Source organism: Rhododendron vialii, chromosome 10a (genome assembly GCF_030253575.1).
Source record: "Rhododendron vialii isolate Sample 1 chromosome 10a, ASM3025357v1".
Classification (NCBI taxonomy): Eukaryota; Viridiplantae; Streptophyta; class Magnoliopsida; order Ericales; family Ericaceae; genus Rhododendron; species Rhododendron vialii.
Window position 1 is genome coordinate 811,163 of NC_080566.1, and position 12,716 is coordinate 823,878.

General features: G+C 38.2%; 1 protein-coding gene and 1 pseudogene across 1 annotated transcript; one reads left to right on the forward strand and one right to left on the reverse strand.

The window, feature by feature from the left end:
- Positions 1 to 204: 204 nt before the first annotated feature.
- LOC131304654 (uncharacterized) lies at positions 205 to 6,347 on the forward strand (annotated as a pseudogene).
- A 1,763-nt stretch (positions 6,348 to 8,110) lies between these two features.
- LOC131304296 (F-box/kelch-repeat protein At3g06240-like) lies at positions 8,111 to 9,979 on the reverse strand. The gene has a single exon (XM_058331492.1). It carries the CDS (start codon positions 9,105 to 9,107, stop codon positions 8,301 to 8,303), a length of 807 nt encoding a protein of 268 aa, XP_058187475.1. The 5' UTR covers positions 9,108 to 9,979; the 3' UTR covers positions 8,111 to 8,300.
- Positions 9,980 to 12,716: the final 2,737 nt, after the last annotated feature.

Here is a 12,716-nt window from a genome sequence, read left to right on the forward strand (position 1 = left end):
AAGAAAAATATTGGTTTCGTGTCGCACATTTTATTGTAATAAAATATCCAGTTTTTTTTTTATTTGTTTCAAGTTGTTAAAAATATTTTTAATTAGGCTTCGTGTCCCATGATTGCTTCATGGTACACGGCCGGTCATGCTCCCGGATTTGGAGCGTGACACAGCACACCTCTCATTCATGTGTTACCATTTTTTCCTGCAATCATGGTTCTGGGACTGAGGGCAAAAACCAGAAAAAGCCTCGCTGTTCAACTTGATTATTTGATTCTTGTTCAAGATGTTAAGCCTTGGCCCCCATCTCAATCACTGAAAGCCATTTGTTCCGTTATAATTCAATGGGAACATGGTTACCAGAATTCTGGTTGTACTAACTCTGTAGTCCCGTTACTTGGGTCTAGTACTGGTAATGGAAAAATTGAATTTATGGAGTCTTTTAGTCTTCCAGTGACACTGTCAAGGGAAATGCACACCAAAGGTGGGGATGGTGATTCATTTTGAAAGAATTGCTTAGAGTTCAATTTGTATGAAGTTAAGAGGGATTTTTGTTTGGCCCTCGATGTACCCATTATCGAGTTAATAAAATATTTTGTTTTGCTGATAAAAAAAAAATGAAGTTAAGAGGGATAAGACGACCAAAGGGCAGTTGTTGGGAACTGCCATCGTGGATTTGGCAGACTATGGTGTTGTTAAAGGGACTTCTCGTAAGTGTCCCAATGAGTTGCAAGGGAGCCTTAGCAACGCAGCTCAGCTGGTGCTGTTTATTAAGATCTAAGCATTTGAAAAAAGTCGCACCAACCTGTTGAAAGAAACATCTATGGAGAGGAATGGCGGTGAATCAGTGCCTTGATGAGTGAAGATTATGCTGCTGAGGAAGCTGAGATTGCATCGATTACTAATGATGATGTTTCTCTTCATTCATCTTCGGCTGTTTCTTCTTAACTTTTGAAACTAATGGGGGCTTATACTGTAATACTGAAGAGGTACATCTACAACCTTCGTTGTATTACTTGCACTGATTCATTTTGCTACAGCAACTCATTTTCATTTACGTATTGGCAGTCAGCTACTTTGACACATCCATTTTCATTCTGTTGTTAAATTTGATTGCTATGTAATTGTTCCTGGAACTTGTTTGCAGCTGGAGAACATTTAACTAGCATCTGTATAAACTTGTGTTGTGGCTAATATCGTCCAGGTGGGTGATCATAGCTTTTTATGATTTCTTTTAGTTTGATAACTAGGAGTTCCAATTGCAGTGTCCACAGGCGAGGAAGGATACCCCACGGGGGGCTTATGACGAACATCAGTTAACTTCAAAAAAAGAGAATGGTCAGATTAGATGCAAAGACTGAATGAACTACATGAAAATTCGAAGGTTAGTTCATCTGGCTCATCTCAGACTTATCTTCTCATATGCTTTGCCTAGAAAATTGTCATGTTACTTATCCAACTTTCAAAAGACAAGCTTAACATCGAGGCTATTAGAGCTTGTCCCACATTGGTTAAATATAACCTCCAAACCTAGTATATGAGCTTGGGGGCCTCTCCATTGCCAATTGGTTTTTAGTAAGAAGCTTCAAGAGAGGCTGAAGAAAATTTCATAGCATTTATAGTATTCAATGTTCATCCTCATCTATTGTTGTAATGTCAAACACAAACATGAGAAGTAAAGATAAACATTTTAAGTGCAGGATGTAGAGGTTTCAAGTGAAATTATTTGCCGTAATGCTCTGCAAGGATCTGAAGCAAAGAAACTGAATATCTCTTCAGCAATCTCTGTTGAATCTCGAGTCAATCATGAGGATAGTGATGAAGTTTGGAGTCCTAGCACAGAAGACACGCATGAAGGTGAAATTGCTGATGCATGCCATTCATTATGGTCCTGCTAAGGATAGGAACATGGAGGAACATCAAGAAAATGGACAAAAGGCAGAAATGCTGCAAGATGATACCAGAAAGCGGGTCTCATCTGGAAGTGAAGCACTTTCTTTTTGTGCAGAAGATGTCGGACAAAAGAGCAATACCCTAAACAGTGATAGATTGATGAATGTTAAGTCTGTGAGGCCACTTGGGGACTCAGGTAAGAGCAATGGATCAGTCAAGAGTGGTAAGTTGGGAGATGCTCAAAATGGCCACCAAATCAATATTAATTATCAAAGAAAAGACACCAAAGTTCATCTGATTGAGACAAGAAAAACTTCTGATGGTAGAATTAATCCAGCGACTAGAGCATTAAATAAAGATGCTTGAAGGAAAACTGAGAGAAGCTGCTGCCATTGAGGTTGGTCTTTACTCGGTTGTTTCGGAGCATTGAAGTTCCATAAATAAGGTCAAATCAAGGAGAGCTAGTGCAGCTAGAGGTGCCATCTCAGGATTAGTTGTAGTTGAAAAAGCATGTGAAAATGATGTTTCAAGGTACTTCTATAGTTCTATATCTTAGCATTCACATTGAATCTTACAAAAACATTCATGACATCCATATCATCCAAGCATGTAGCAGTTGAATATTTTCTAGATTAATTGGTTTTGAACCAAGTATATCAATCCTTTTGCTTGGTTGGTTGCAGAAATTAGTTTTTGCCATTTTTCTCTCTCCTTGTTTTAAGTATCAGTTTGATTGCCGCGAGTGTTCCTATTATTTCATTTTGCTGCATTTGACGCTCTTTTGGCATGAGGTTGAACTCTATTTACCATTAAGTTATCTTTTAGACTCTATCTTAAGAGCTCATTTACTTTTCCAAACTCGCAATACCAGGTTGACTTTTTGGTTGCCCAATTCCGTTGTGTTGAGAACCATCGTAACCTGAGCCTTTGGCAGAACATCAACTTCCATTTTCTGCTGGACCTTCTCCTGAAAGGCCTGGTGGCGAGAAGGGAAACTGCACGAAATAATCTCCACTTAAATGGAAGGAGTACTCTCCAAACAAGAAGACTAAAGGAACATTATGTGGAAGTTTTGATGATTGGGATGACCCTTGCAGATTTGCATCTGCATTGGAAAAGATAGAATCGTTGAGCCGTCTGGTGGCAGGTCATACCATGTTTACACTATACCTCTTTTAATTTGCACTTTTTATTGAAAGAAATTCCAAAGATAAAGTATGAGGTCTGCTCCTCCCAACACTCAGTGTAACATTGGGTGATGACTGCTTTTCTACTTCTATTTTGTTTTTTGGTCCATGGAGTACTATTCAAGTCTCTTTTCAGTGGGAGGGTATGATCTAGGCCAAATCTTGTCCACCTAATAATTACAAAGTTCTAGGTTGAACCATGAATGATTGCTGGTATTTAAACTAACTTTGATCTCTTTTTTCTTCAGACTGTGACACCACATATGCAATCGAGTAATTATTCAGTACTCCTGGAGTATACTCCCTCCCCTCACATACTATGTGGATGTGGGGCCTACATGTGGATCCCGCGTGAGCCCCACATGTTATGTGAGGGGAGGGAGTATACACCGGGAGTACTGAATAATTTTCCTATACAATCTGCATCTGCTAGTAAAACCTATCAAAGGACATCAGTTCTGGTGGTAAACATCTCATTAGAGCTCTGGAAGAAGGCTTTCAAGGATGCTTGTGAACGGATTTGCCCTCTTCAAGCTAGATAGGTAAAATCCGTGTTCTCATATCTTTTGTTATGCATTGTGGAGGTCTAGCATCTGACAGCCTACCTTTTTGTTGGTATCTTATATGGTCGTCTAATATTGTGCTTTTCTCATTTTTGCGGTACACTGTTTGGCAACTATATGTGGAATAATCCGAAGTAAAGCAATATGGAACATTATAAGCAAAGATCTAATAAGTGAAGTACAATACCATCACTAGAGATGCAACTACCCGATTGGGCGATGTGATTTCGTAATTTATGACTGACAGAAGCTCTCATATGAAGGCGGCGCAGTGTTTTGGAGTGCAACACTTTTATGTACTTTTAGATGTAACTCTTGTGGAAGCTTTATATCCAACCCAAAACCAATTGGCAGTGAGTGGAGAGGACCCTTGTGTTACTAAGTGATCTCCATTTCATTTCAAAGCAATGTAGGACTACTCTCTTAACAATTCTGCGTGATCTTATGCAAATTCTAGTCGATAACTGAATTACGATTACTCAAACATCAAATCAACTTGTAAAATAAATAGAAAAGAAAATGGAGAATTCTGAGCTTGCTGCTACCTTTGAACGGCCACTATTCAATAGCAACAGCAATTCGGCCTTTCTAGTTTCTACTATTGCCCAGATTCATGTTGTGTGCATGCTATGTTAGATCCCTATTTTCGTGTCGATTGGTTGTTAAGCAGAATACAAATATGGTTATTCGATGTGAGTTGATTATTAAATGCAGGCTATGCAGCCCGCCTAAAACCATAGAAACACGATTGAATGCCTCCTGTGTGGGTAGATAATGGAGCAATGCGTGGCTAGATTGTATGTGGCAATGTTCAATGCTATTCTAAATGAATCTGATGATGAAATTCCAACTGATCCTGTGTCCCAAGGTTCTCCCTATTTCCGTGGCAAAAGCAAGTTTTGGGGGAGGTGCACAACTTAAAACCGTGGTGAGAATTACACATCTGTCCATATCATATTGCATGTCCAAGTACATTTTTACTAGTTGAAATATAGGTAATCCCACATCCTTTGCCCATTATTGCTGTTGGCTCCCCCGTATGTTGTAAATCTTCCGGCCTTAAGTGCCTTTTCTTGTCATTGGTCCCTAATACTTCTCCTTGTTTTGAACTGAGAAAGTGATACCGAGCATATGTATTTTCCAGTTTATCAATTCAATAACCACTGCCGTTAATATCTAATCATTGTTCAGACACCTTAGACTCCTCAAGAAGCGAGCATATTTCTGACGCACTTGAATAAAGAGTTCCTTTCATGTGTTCTGGACGACAAATTGGGAACTGGTCTGGATGGCTTACCGACCTGTTTGGCATTCACGATGGTGATTCATTTTAAGACAAGAAAGATGACAGTAATGACAATGAAGATGGTAGATAAGACTGTGATACATCTTTCAAGTCTTTCCGTCTTCTAAATGCTTTGAGTGACCTCATGATGCTTCCAAAGGACATGCTCATGAACCGGTCTATCAGAAAAGAGGTTAACTCAGGACCTTAAAATCCTTCTGTTTCTTTTTCCTGCATGATCCATCGTTATTAATTACTTGCTGCATGTTTTTTTTCAAAGGTTTGTCCAACATTTGGGGCACCACTGATCAAAAGGTTACTCAACAACTTTGCCCCAGACGATTTTTGCCCAGACCCAATTCCTGAGGCTGTGCTTGAAGCTCTGGTTATTGAGTTTTGTCTCTTCTGAATGCATCCTTTAATTCCTTGCTCAGTTATCCAAGCAAGGTAAAATCTCGTGGCTCCACACGAGTCCATCATTCTCGGAAAATGAAAGGAAGGAAAAGTACATAAGCATGCATGATATGTATAACCATTAGCCTAATAAAACAGTTGTGCGCCATATTAAAAAATTGAATTAGGTCTCTAAGTATGCCCTCTCCGATGCCTTTCGGCTTTGATTCAGGACATGGTTCCACTACATAATGTGCCTTCAGTTCTCGATTTTTGGAGGTATAGGGAGCTGCTATTCTAGTGGTAAAAATTTCTAAGAGCAGCCAGTAGCTACTTTGTGCTTATATTGTCAAAGGTTAGGTCTTTCTCTGGTTCTCTCCGCCCCTACCCCAATTGATTGGGGGATTACATGGGTACTATTACTATTGTTGTAGGCCAATGAAAGAGTTAGAGGTTCAATTTGAATCGACATTGATTTCAAACCATTGGTTTGGATGTTTCCTTCAAACAAAGAAGAGGTTTAGTTTTGGATTTGAAACTACAGTGGAACATGGATTAGAGATAGGATAGAGACGTATTCCGTTCATTTGGATCAATGTATAATTACCGTTCTTAACATGAAGGATTTCAAATAACTCCAATTAAATAGTGCTATTTCAAATCCACTGCGATAAAGCACGTAACTTGAAGTTGAGAGCTACATATAGACTATCAGAGCTAAATTTGAGCAATTCTCATCGAGTAACAATGTCATCTCCATTCATTTGAAATCCGCATCTATCCAAGCAAAGCGTTAAGCTTTGAAAATTTTACTATGGGAAGAGTCTTAAGAGCACTTTTGTTCCGGTTTAATTTGATTCAGGATCCGCTTGAGGCTGAGGAAGGTTTCGTCACAGACATCCCATGCCGTGCATCTCCCATGTAGAGATAGGAAGCCAACCTAAGCTTAGAAGAAGTGGGTCCTCAGTTCTCAAGAAATCATATACTAGTGATGATGAGCTTGATGAATTGGATTCGCCAACATCCAGAGCTTGAGTTCACCTTCAACAAAACCCTGTTGGGAATCGATAGAGAATAGCAGCCTAATTTCTGTGAGGTATCAGCTTCTTCGGGAGGTATGGATGAATAGTGAGTAGGAACACTGGACTAGACTGAACAGACTCGGTTCATTCATCCCATGGTTCAGAAATCAGAGAGCTTCTGGGATTTAGTACGCTGAAAATACTTAAACTGCTTGGGCAGAGATGAATAAGTAGCTGCTACATGTATATAAACAACTAGCTAGTGTGTAAAGGAACTGGGGTATTTTAATTGAGTTGTAAATCTGTGTTTGTCTGAAGAGAAATTTTCCGGCATATTTGTGACATTAGACTGGGAAAACAATGTTTGCACTCAGTCATATTCTCACAAACTCCTTTAGGAGCACTTGCGAAAAAGATTGAGAAACATGCTGAGTCACAACTGGGTTTGCAGAGAATAAACACAAACTGTACGCTACACGGGATTTCTATCACTGAAACACTTGAACAGTATCCTCCCCCATTTAGCAACCAAAGAGCCATCATTGAAATGCTAGCTTCAACTGTGTCCTCCCCAGTCCCCATTATGCCAGTTCTGTAACTTCTATTCTTACATTTTCCACCACTTAACAATGAGATCAAGGAATATTTCAGATCTATTAACCATTTCTTTGCATCAGACTTAATGATTCTGAGAAATAAAACGTTTTTCGTGACGATTGAAACACCAGGAAAAAGAGAGAGGAGTCAAGAAAATAAAGTCAAAGGAGACACAAAGAAAAGGATAAAATAACAGAACACATTGCCAAAAACACATTGCAATCGGGCTGCACATGTTAGTGCAAATGAAGCCCTTTCTAGTGGTTCGTTTGGGTTATGGAAGACTACTCTGCCCCATGGGGTTCTGTCCTTTTTTATGTTTAGGCGTTTCTCCGCTCTTCAGATCAATAAATTATTCTCCTTTCTGAAAAATAAAAATAAAAATAGCTTGAAGATTTTGCTAGAAATCGTAAGAGCAGCATGAAAACATGTCAGGTATACCGCCTATTCACTAAAAAAAACAGAACCAAAATAGCACCTCGTAAACATGTAACAATCCCTCTCTTCTACTCTAGGAATGAATTGAGATACACAAATTTACCCAACGACTTCAAAGCCAAGCGAGCCAAAGATGTGGCAGGAGTTTTGAAATGATGTGGCAGGAGTTTTGAAATGCAAACAGGATCAGTTATCTATAAAAAAATCTTAGGTTAGCTCATGGAAGCCGAGCTAGTTAGCCACAATTAGAGACGGTTAAAGAGAAGCTGCTTTAAACTGGTCTTTACTAATCTGCTTTAAACATCATTGCGAAATAAAGTAATCTTCTAAAAGTATTGTTATGATTTAAATAGTTGGTGACACAACGATAAATTTTCAGCTATATGTAAATCAATAGTCTCAAATAAGGGAAAGCGTGATGGGTTGACAAATTTATTCCTAGCAAACGTTGGTATTTAGATTTGGGACCGAAGAGATCAGAATGCTGCGAGGATTACTGGATAACTGACAGCCCTTTGAAGGTTATTTATCATGAGCTGCTGCTTTCTGTCATCAACTACCAAGCACTTAAAGAGTTTCTACTACACACCTATCTCCCATATCATTACAACGAAATGATCATCTTTCTGTCATCAACTACCATGCACTAAAGAGTTACTACTACGAACCTATCGCCCACATCATTAGAACGAAACGATCATCAAAAATTAACGATGACAAACACACACACACACACAAAAGAGCTAGAAAAGGGAAAACGAACTAATATAATCCACAATACAGTCAGAGACTGACATGTTGGGTTGTCAAAGTCAATATCGCAGAATTACATTAACAAAAAATTAGCAATGAAAGTTGAGAAATTTGGTATCAAATGGATGTAAAAGTATCAGTCTCTACCTTCTTCCATACCCCTCCATATCTCAACCAGTCAACCTTTGCCATAAGCGTTTGGTGAAACTAGGCTCTCACTAAAGGTGTGCCAACCAAAATGCCCGTGGGCATCCATCAAGGAAGCAAAAGAATACTTGAATGTTTCATCCTTGTAATTGTATAAAACCAAATCCCGCCCAACATCAAACACAATTTCACCCTTCTTTGCCATAGTAAAAGGCAAGGGTCTGCGGTCAGCTTTGTCCGTGTCTACGTTTGGTTTGCAACCATCAAAAGGAAAGGGCCGAAATAATCCTGGATTTTCTGCATATGAGATTGCGAGCAGTTTAGTCCACGACAGCTCCACGCCATACTCCTTCATCACCCAAACATCAGCGTGATATTTGCTATTGTCAGAAAGCACACAAAGGGATTCTTCTAAGACCCCAATACTCCATAACCAACTTCCATCACCATAATTAGGCTGCAGTATTTCCAGAAATGTTTCTTTTGCTAAATTAAAGGAAAGAATGCTCCTCCTAGGATCCCCCGGATCCAGAGAGGGCCAGGCCATCCAATGGAGAACTCCATTAACATAATGAACAGGATGGGCATAATCTACCGAAAAACAACAATATGCTTGAATCCTTCTCCAAGAATTTTTTCTCAAAGAATACACATGAACTTGAGCTTCAAGCCTGTCTCTTTTAGCGTTACAGTAAAAAACCACCTTGTAATCATCATTTGAATCGTCATAACCAAACCCCAACGCTCCAAAAACACGGTCTCTTCTCATCCACCCTGAATTTGTAGTTGGCAATTTAAACTCCGGTATCCTTTTAGATTCTCTGTCGATGGATTCCATAAACGAAGATTTAATTCACCATCTATGTAATTATCCACGCAGAGCAATCCATGGCAAGAGCCGAGAAAACCACGATAAGCAGACTCACCTTCCCGACCAAAATCGATCTTGCGAAAATTGGAGCAACAATAATCCATGGCATTGAGATGCGATGGTCCATGTTGACATAGAGGATAAAACCCCTTTTTAACATACCGAAAGGAACCCCAAACTTGGGTTTGAGATTTCAGTGACCGATTGAGATGGGTCTTGATAAATCGTGGGTCTGAGATTAGCGAACACCATGATTTGCCTACGCACCTAAAACGGAGCAGGGACTTCACCGGGAGGCGGGAAAGAATTTCGGAAATAACATCAATTGGAAGCTCTGGTAATAGATTGGGAACCTTACCAGCTCGATTGTTTTTGTCTTTTTCCCGATGGCTGTTGTTCTTTGAACAGCTTCTGATCCCTCCTCGCCCTTTCGAGATCCTTGCAATCGCAATTTTTGAACACCATTGCATAGCAATTATCATGCCTCGTCCTTTTGAGGTCCTTGCAATTGCCATTGAACACCATTGCATAGCACTTCTAACCTCTTTTGAGATCCTTGCCGTCGCCATTGAACGCCACTGCTTTGTGTGTGTGTGTAGTTTTTTGTTTTGGAGCTTCTTCCTGGGAGGAGTAAGGAGAAAGTGAAAGAGACGACGGGTAATTATAGGAATCGTCGAATCCTTCCTGTATTTGGTTTCTTTCATTTTTTCCTTTTTTTTTGGGGGCAAGTTCCTTCCTGTAATACTTTCCTTCCTGTATTTGGGTTTTTTTTTTTGCTAAATATTGTTCAGAAAAAACGAGTTTTGCCAAAAAAGAAAGTTGGAGGAAAGGATTTTTGTTTTTTTTTGTTTTTACAGAAATGAAGAAAGGATTTTTTGTATTTTTTCTTAGGGTCCGATTAGCGAGAAAAATAAAATGAAAAGTGAAAACGAGAGAAAGTAAACTAAAGTAAAAGAAAATAATATTTTTCCTCGCATCTGTCTAATTAAGGATGTCAGAGTAATAATTGCTCATTCTCGTAAGAAAATAAAATTTTTCGGCCTTTTTTTTTTTTGGGAAAAAGTAAAGTATAGCTTTCTAGATTTCGAGGGATGGAAAACTTTATTTTTTACCACTTTCTTGGACATTCTTGCTAAATGAATACACAAAAAGTAGATGTTTTTCTTTCTCTTGTTTGCACTTTTTATCATTATCTCGTCAATCAAACAGCCCTAACAAAGAAATTGAGCAAGGAATAAGGACTGAAATAGAAATAAAGGGACAAGGGACATTATTTTCGACATGTTTTCTTTTAAATTTTCTCTTTATCTTTAAGAAGGAAGGAAAAAGGTTTTTCCTCTTTGATTTGCCCTTTTTTTAAATCGGTAAAAGTAACATTTTGATTTGCCTTCCTTTATCTTTCTTTCCTAAACTAATAAACACACCCTTAACTAGAGAATGTTTCCTATACATCTAAATGTTTTTCTACTTTTCTTTTCAAAGAGGAAATCTAAATTAGAATAAAAAAATTGATTTTAAAATCATTATTGGAAAAAATTGAATGCCTTGTTGGAATTCAAATTGATTATAGAAAGTACATTGATTTAGGTTTGGGAAACTTAAAGATTATGGCGATTCATATTTCCAAAAAATATCAAAAAGAGACTGTTATATAGGGTGATTACTTTTCAAAGAGGAAAATCTATGTTAGAATTAAAAAAATTGATTTTAAAATCATTATTGGAAAATTTTGAATGCCTTATTGGAATTCAAATTGATTATAGGAATTACATTGATTTACGTTTGGGAAATTGAAAGAATTATGGCGATTCATATTTCAAAAAATATATAAAAAGAGACTGTTATATAAGGTCACTATCGAATGCTGTCCAAACGAAATACAGTTCCAACTTAAATAAATTGTCTACTATACCCATCCAATATAATCTACTCATTCTCTGCTTCACTTTAAAAAGCTCATGCCAAGATAGAGAGAAGAAATAAATAAAAAAAAAACAATAATTTACAAGTTAAAATAGAAAAAATCAAAAGGTAATAAATTAGAAAGAAAAGTGTATATATCACTGCAACAGCAAGTCAAAGTATAACTTAAGGAAACATTTACTTTATCGGACGGTTACGATCTCAGTTTGAAGGCAATCAATGGCGGCAGAAGCGCTCATATTTATATGTGTAGACAAAAATCGCTCTGTTTTATAATATAATTTTAGAATTGGTAAGGTTATTGCTATCCAAAACTGGAGTACCACATAGTAATGGAAAGTGACACTTGTGAGAAGAACCACGAATGCGCCAAAATGTCACTCAATTTTTTTAGGGTTGTTTTGGGTTCTTTTCAGGCTACGAGGTATGGTGGCGGTCTTGGCGATCCTCAGATCGTTTTGGGATCAACGACTCACTGTAGACTCATGGCAATTTGGTGCTTCGCGGTGGCGGTGGCCTGGCATCAGGATTCCATCTCTTCGTTTTAGGGTTTTGGTGTTTTTTTTGGGCTTTAATTGCTAGGTTTATTACTTGTATTTTGACTTTTAGGTCTCTTTTGGTGTTTGGGCTGCATTTCATGTGCTTTATTATTTTATCTAGGCATTTAGGCCTATTAGGTGCTGGACTTTTTGTCCCTTGGGGTTTCTCTTTGGTTGACATCTCGTCAATCTAGAGATTTTTTTTCGCCGTTTAAAAAAAAAATCTTCGATTTCTTTCATTTCATTCCCATGGTCCATGCTAATGCTACTAACAAATTAACGATGACAGACACACACACACAAAGAGCTAGAAAAGGAAAAACGAACTACTCCAATATAAACCACAATACAGTCACAGACTGACATGTTGGGTTATCAAAGTCAATATCACATAAATTAAATTAACAAAACATTAGCAATGAAAGTTGAGAAATTTGGTATCAAATGGATGTAAAAGTATCAATCTCGACCTTCTTCCATGCCCATCCATATATCATTGGTGTGGAGTCTCAACCTCTGCCGTAAGCATTTGGTGAAACTAGGCTCTCACTGAAGGTGTACCAATCCAAATGCTCGCGGGCATCCATCAAGGAAGCAAAAGAATACTTGAATGTTTCGTCCTTGTAATTGTATAAAACCAAATCCCGCCCAACATCAAGCACAATTTCACCCTTCTTTGCCATACTAAAAGGCCAGGGTCTGCGGTCAGCTTTGTCCGTGTCTAAGTTTGGTTCGCAACCATCAAAAGGAAAGGGCCGAATAATCCAGGATTTTCAGCATTTGAGATTGCGAGCAGTTTAGTCCACGACAACTCCACGCCATACTCCTTTCATCACCCAAACGCCAGCACGATATTCGCTGTTGTCAGTAAGTACACAATTTGGCTCCGTTCAGTTGCCAGAAATGTTGTACAGGAAAATTATTCTCAGGAAAACTCAAGTAAAGTGAAGTAAAAGAAAAAGAAAATTATTTTCCTGTGAGTGTTTATTTGACAAAAGAATTTTGCAAGAATAATTAAGGTTTAGTTGTTCATTTGTCAGGAAAAAGAAACTTTCGGGAAAATTTTGTGAGTGTTCACTCATTTTTCTTTTCCCGTGACGCAAAATCCTGTGTT

Bases quoted from the DNA above. Each gene is read 5' to 3' on its own strand.
- LOC131304296 (XM_058331492.1), bottom strand. From the start codon at position 9,107: ATGGAATCCATCGACAGAGAATCTAAAAGGATACCGGAGTTTAAATTG.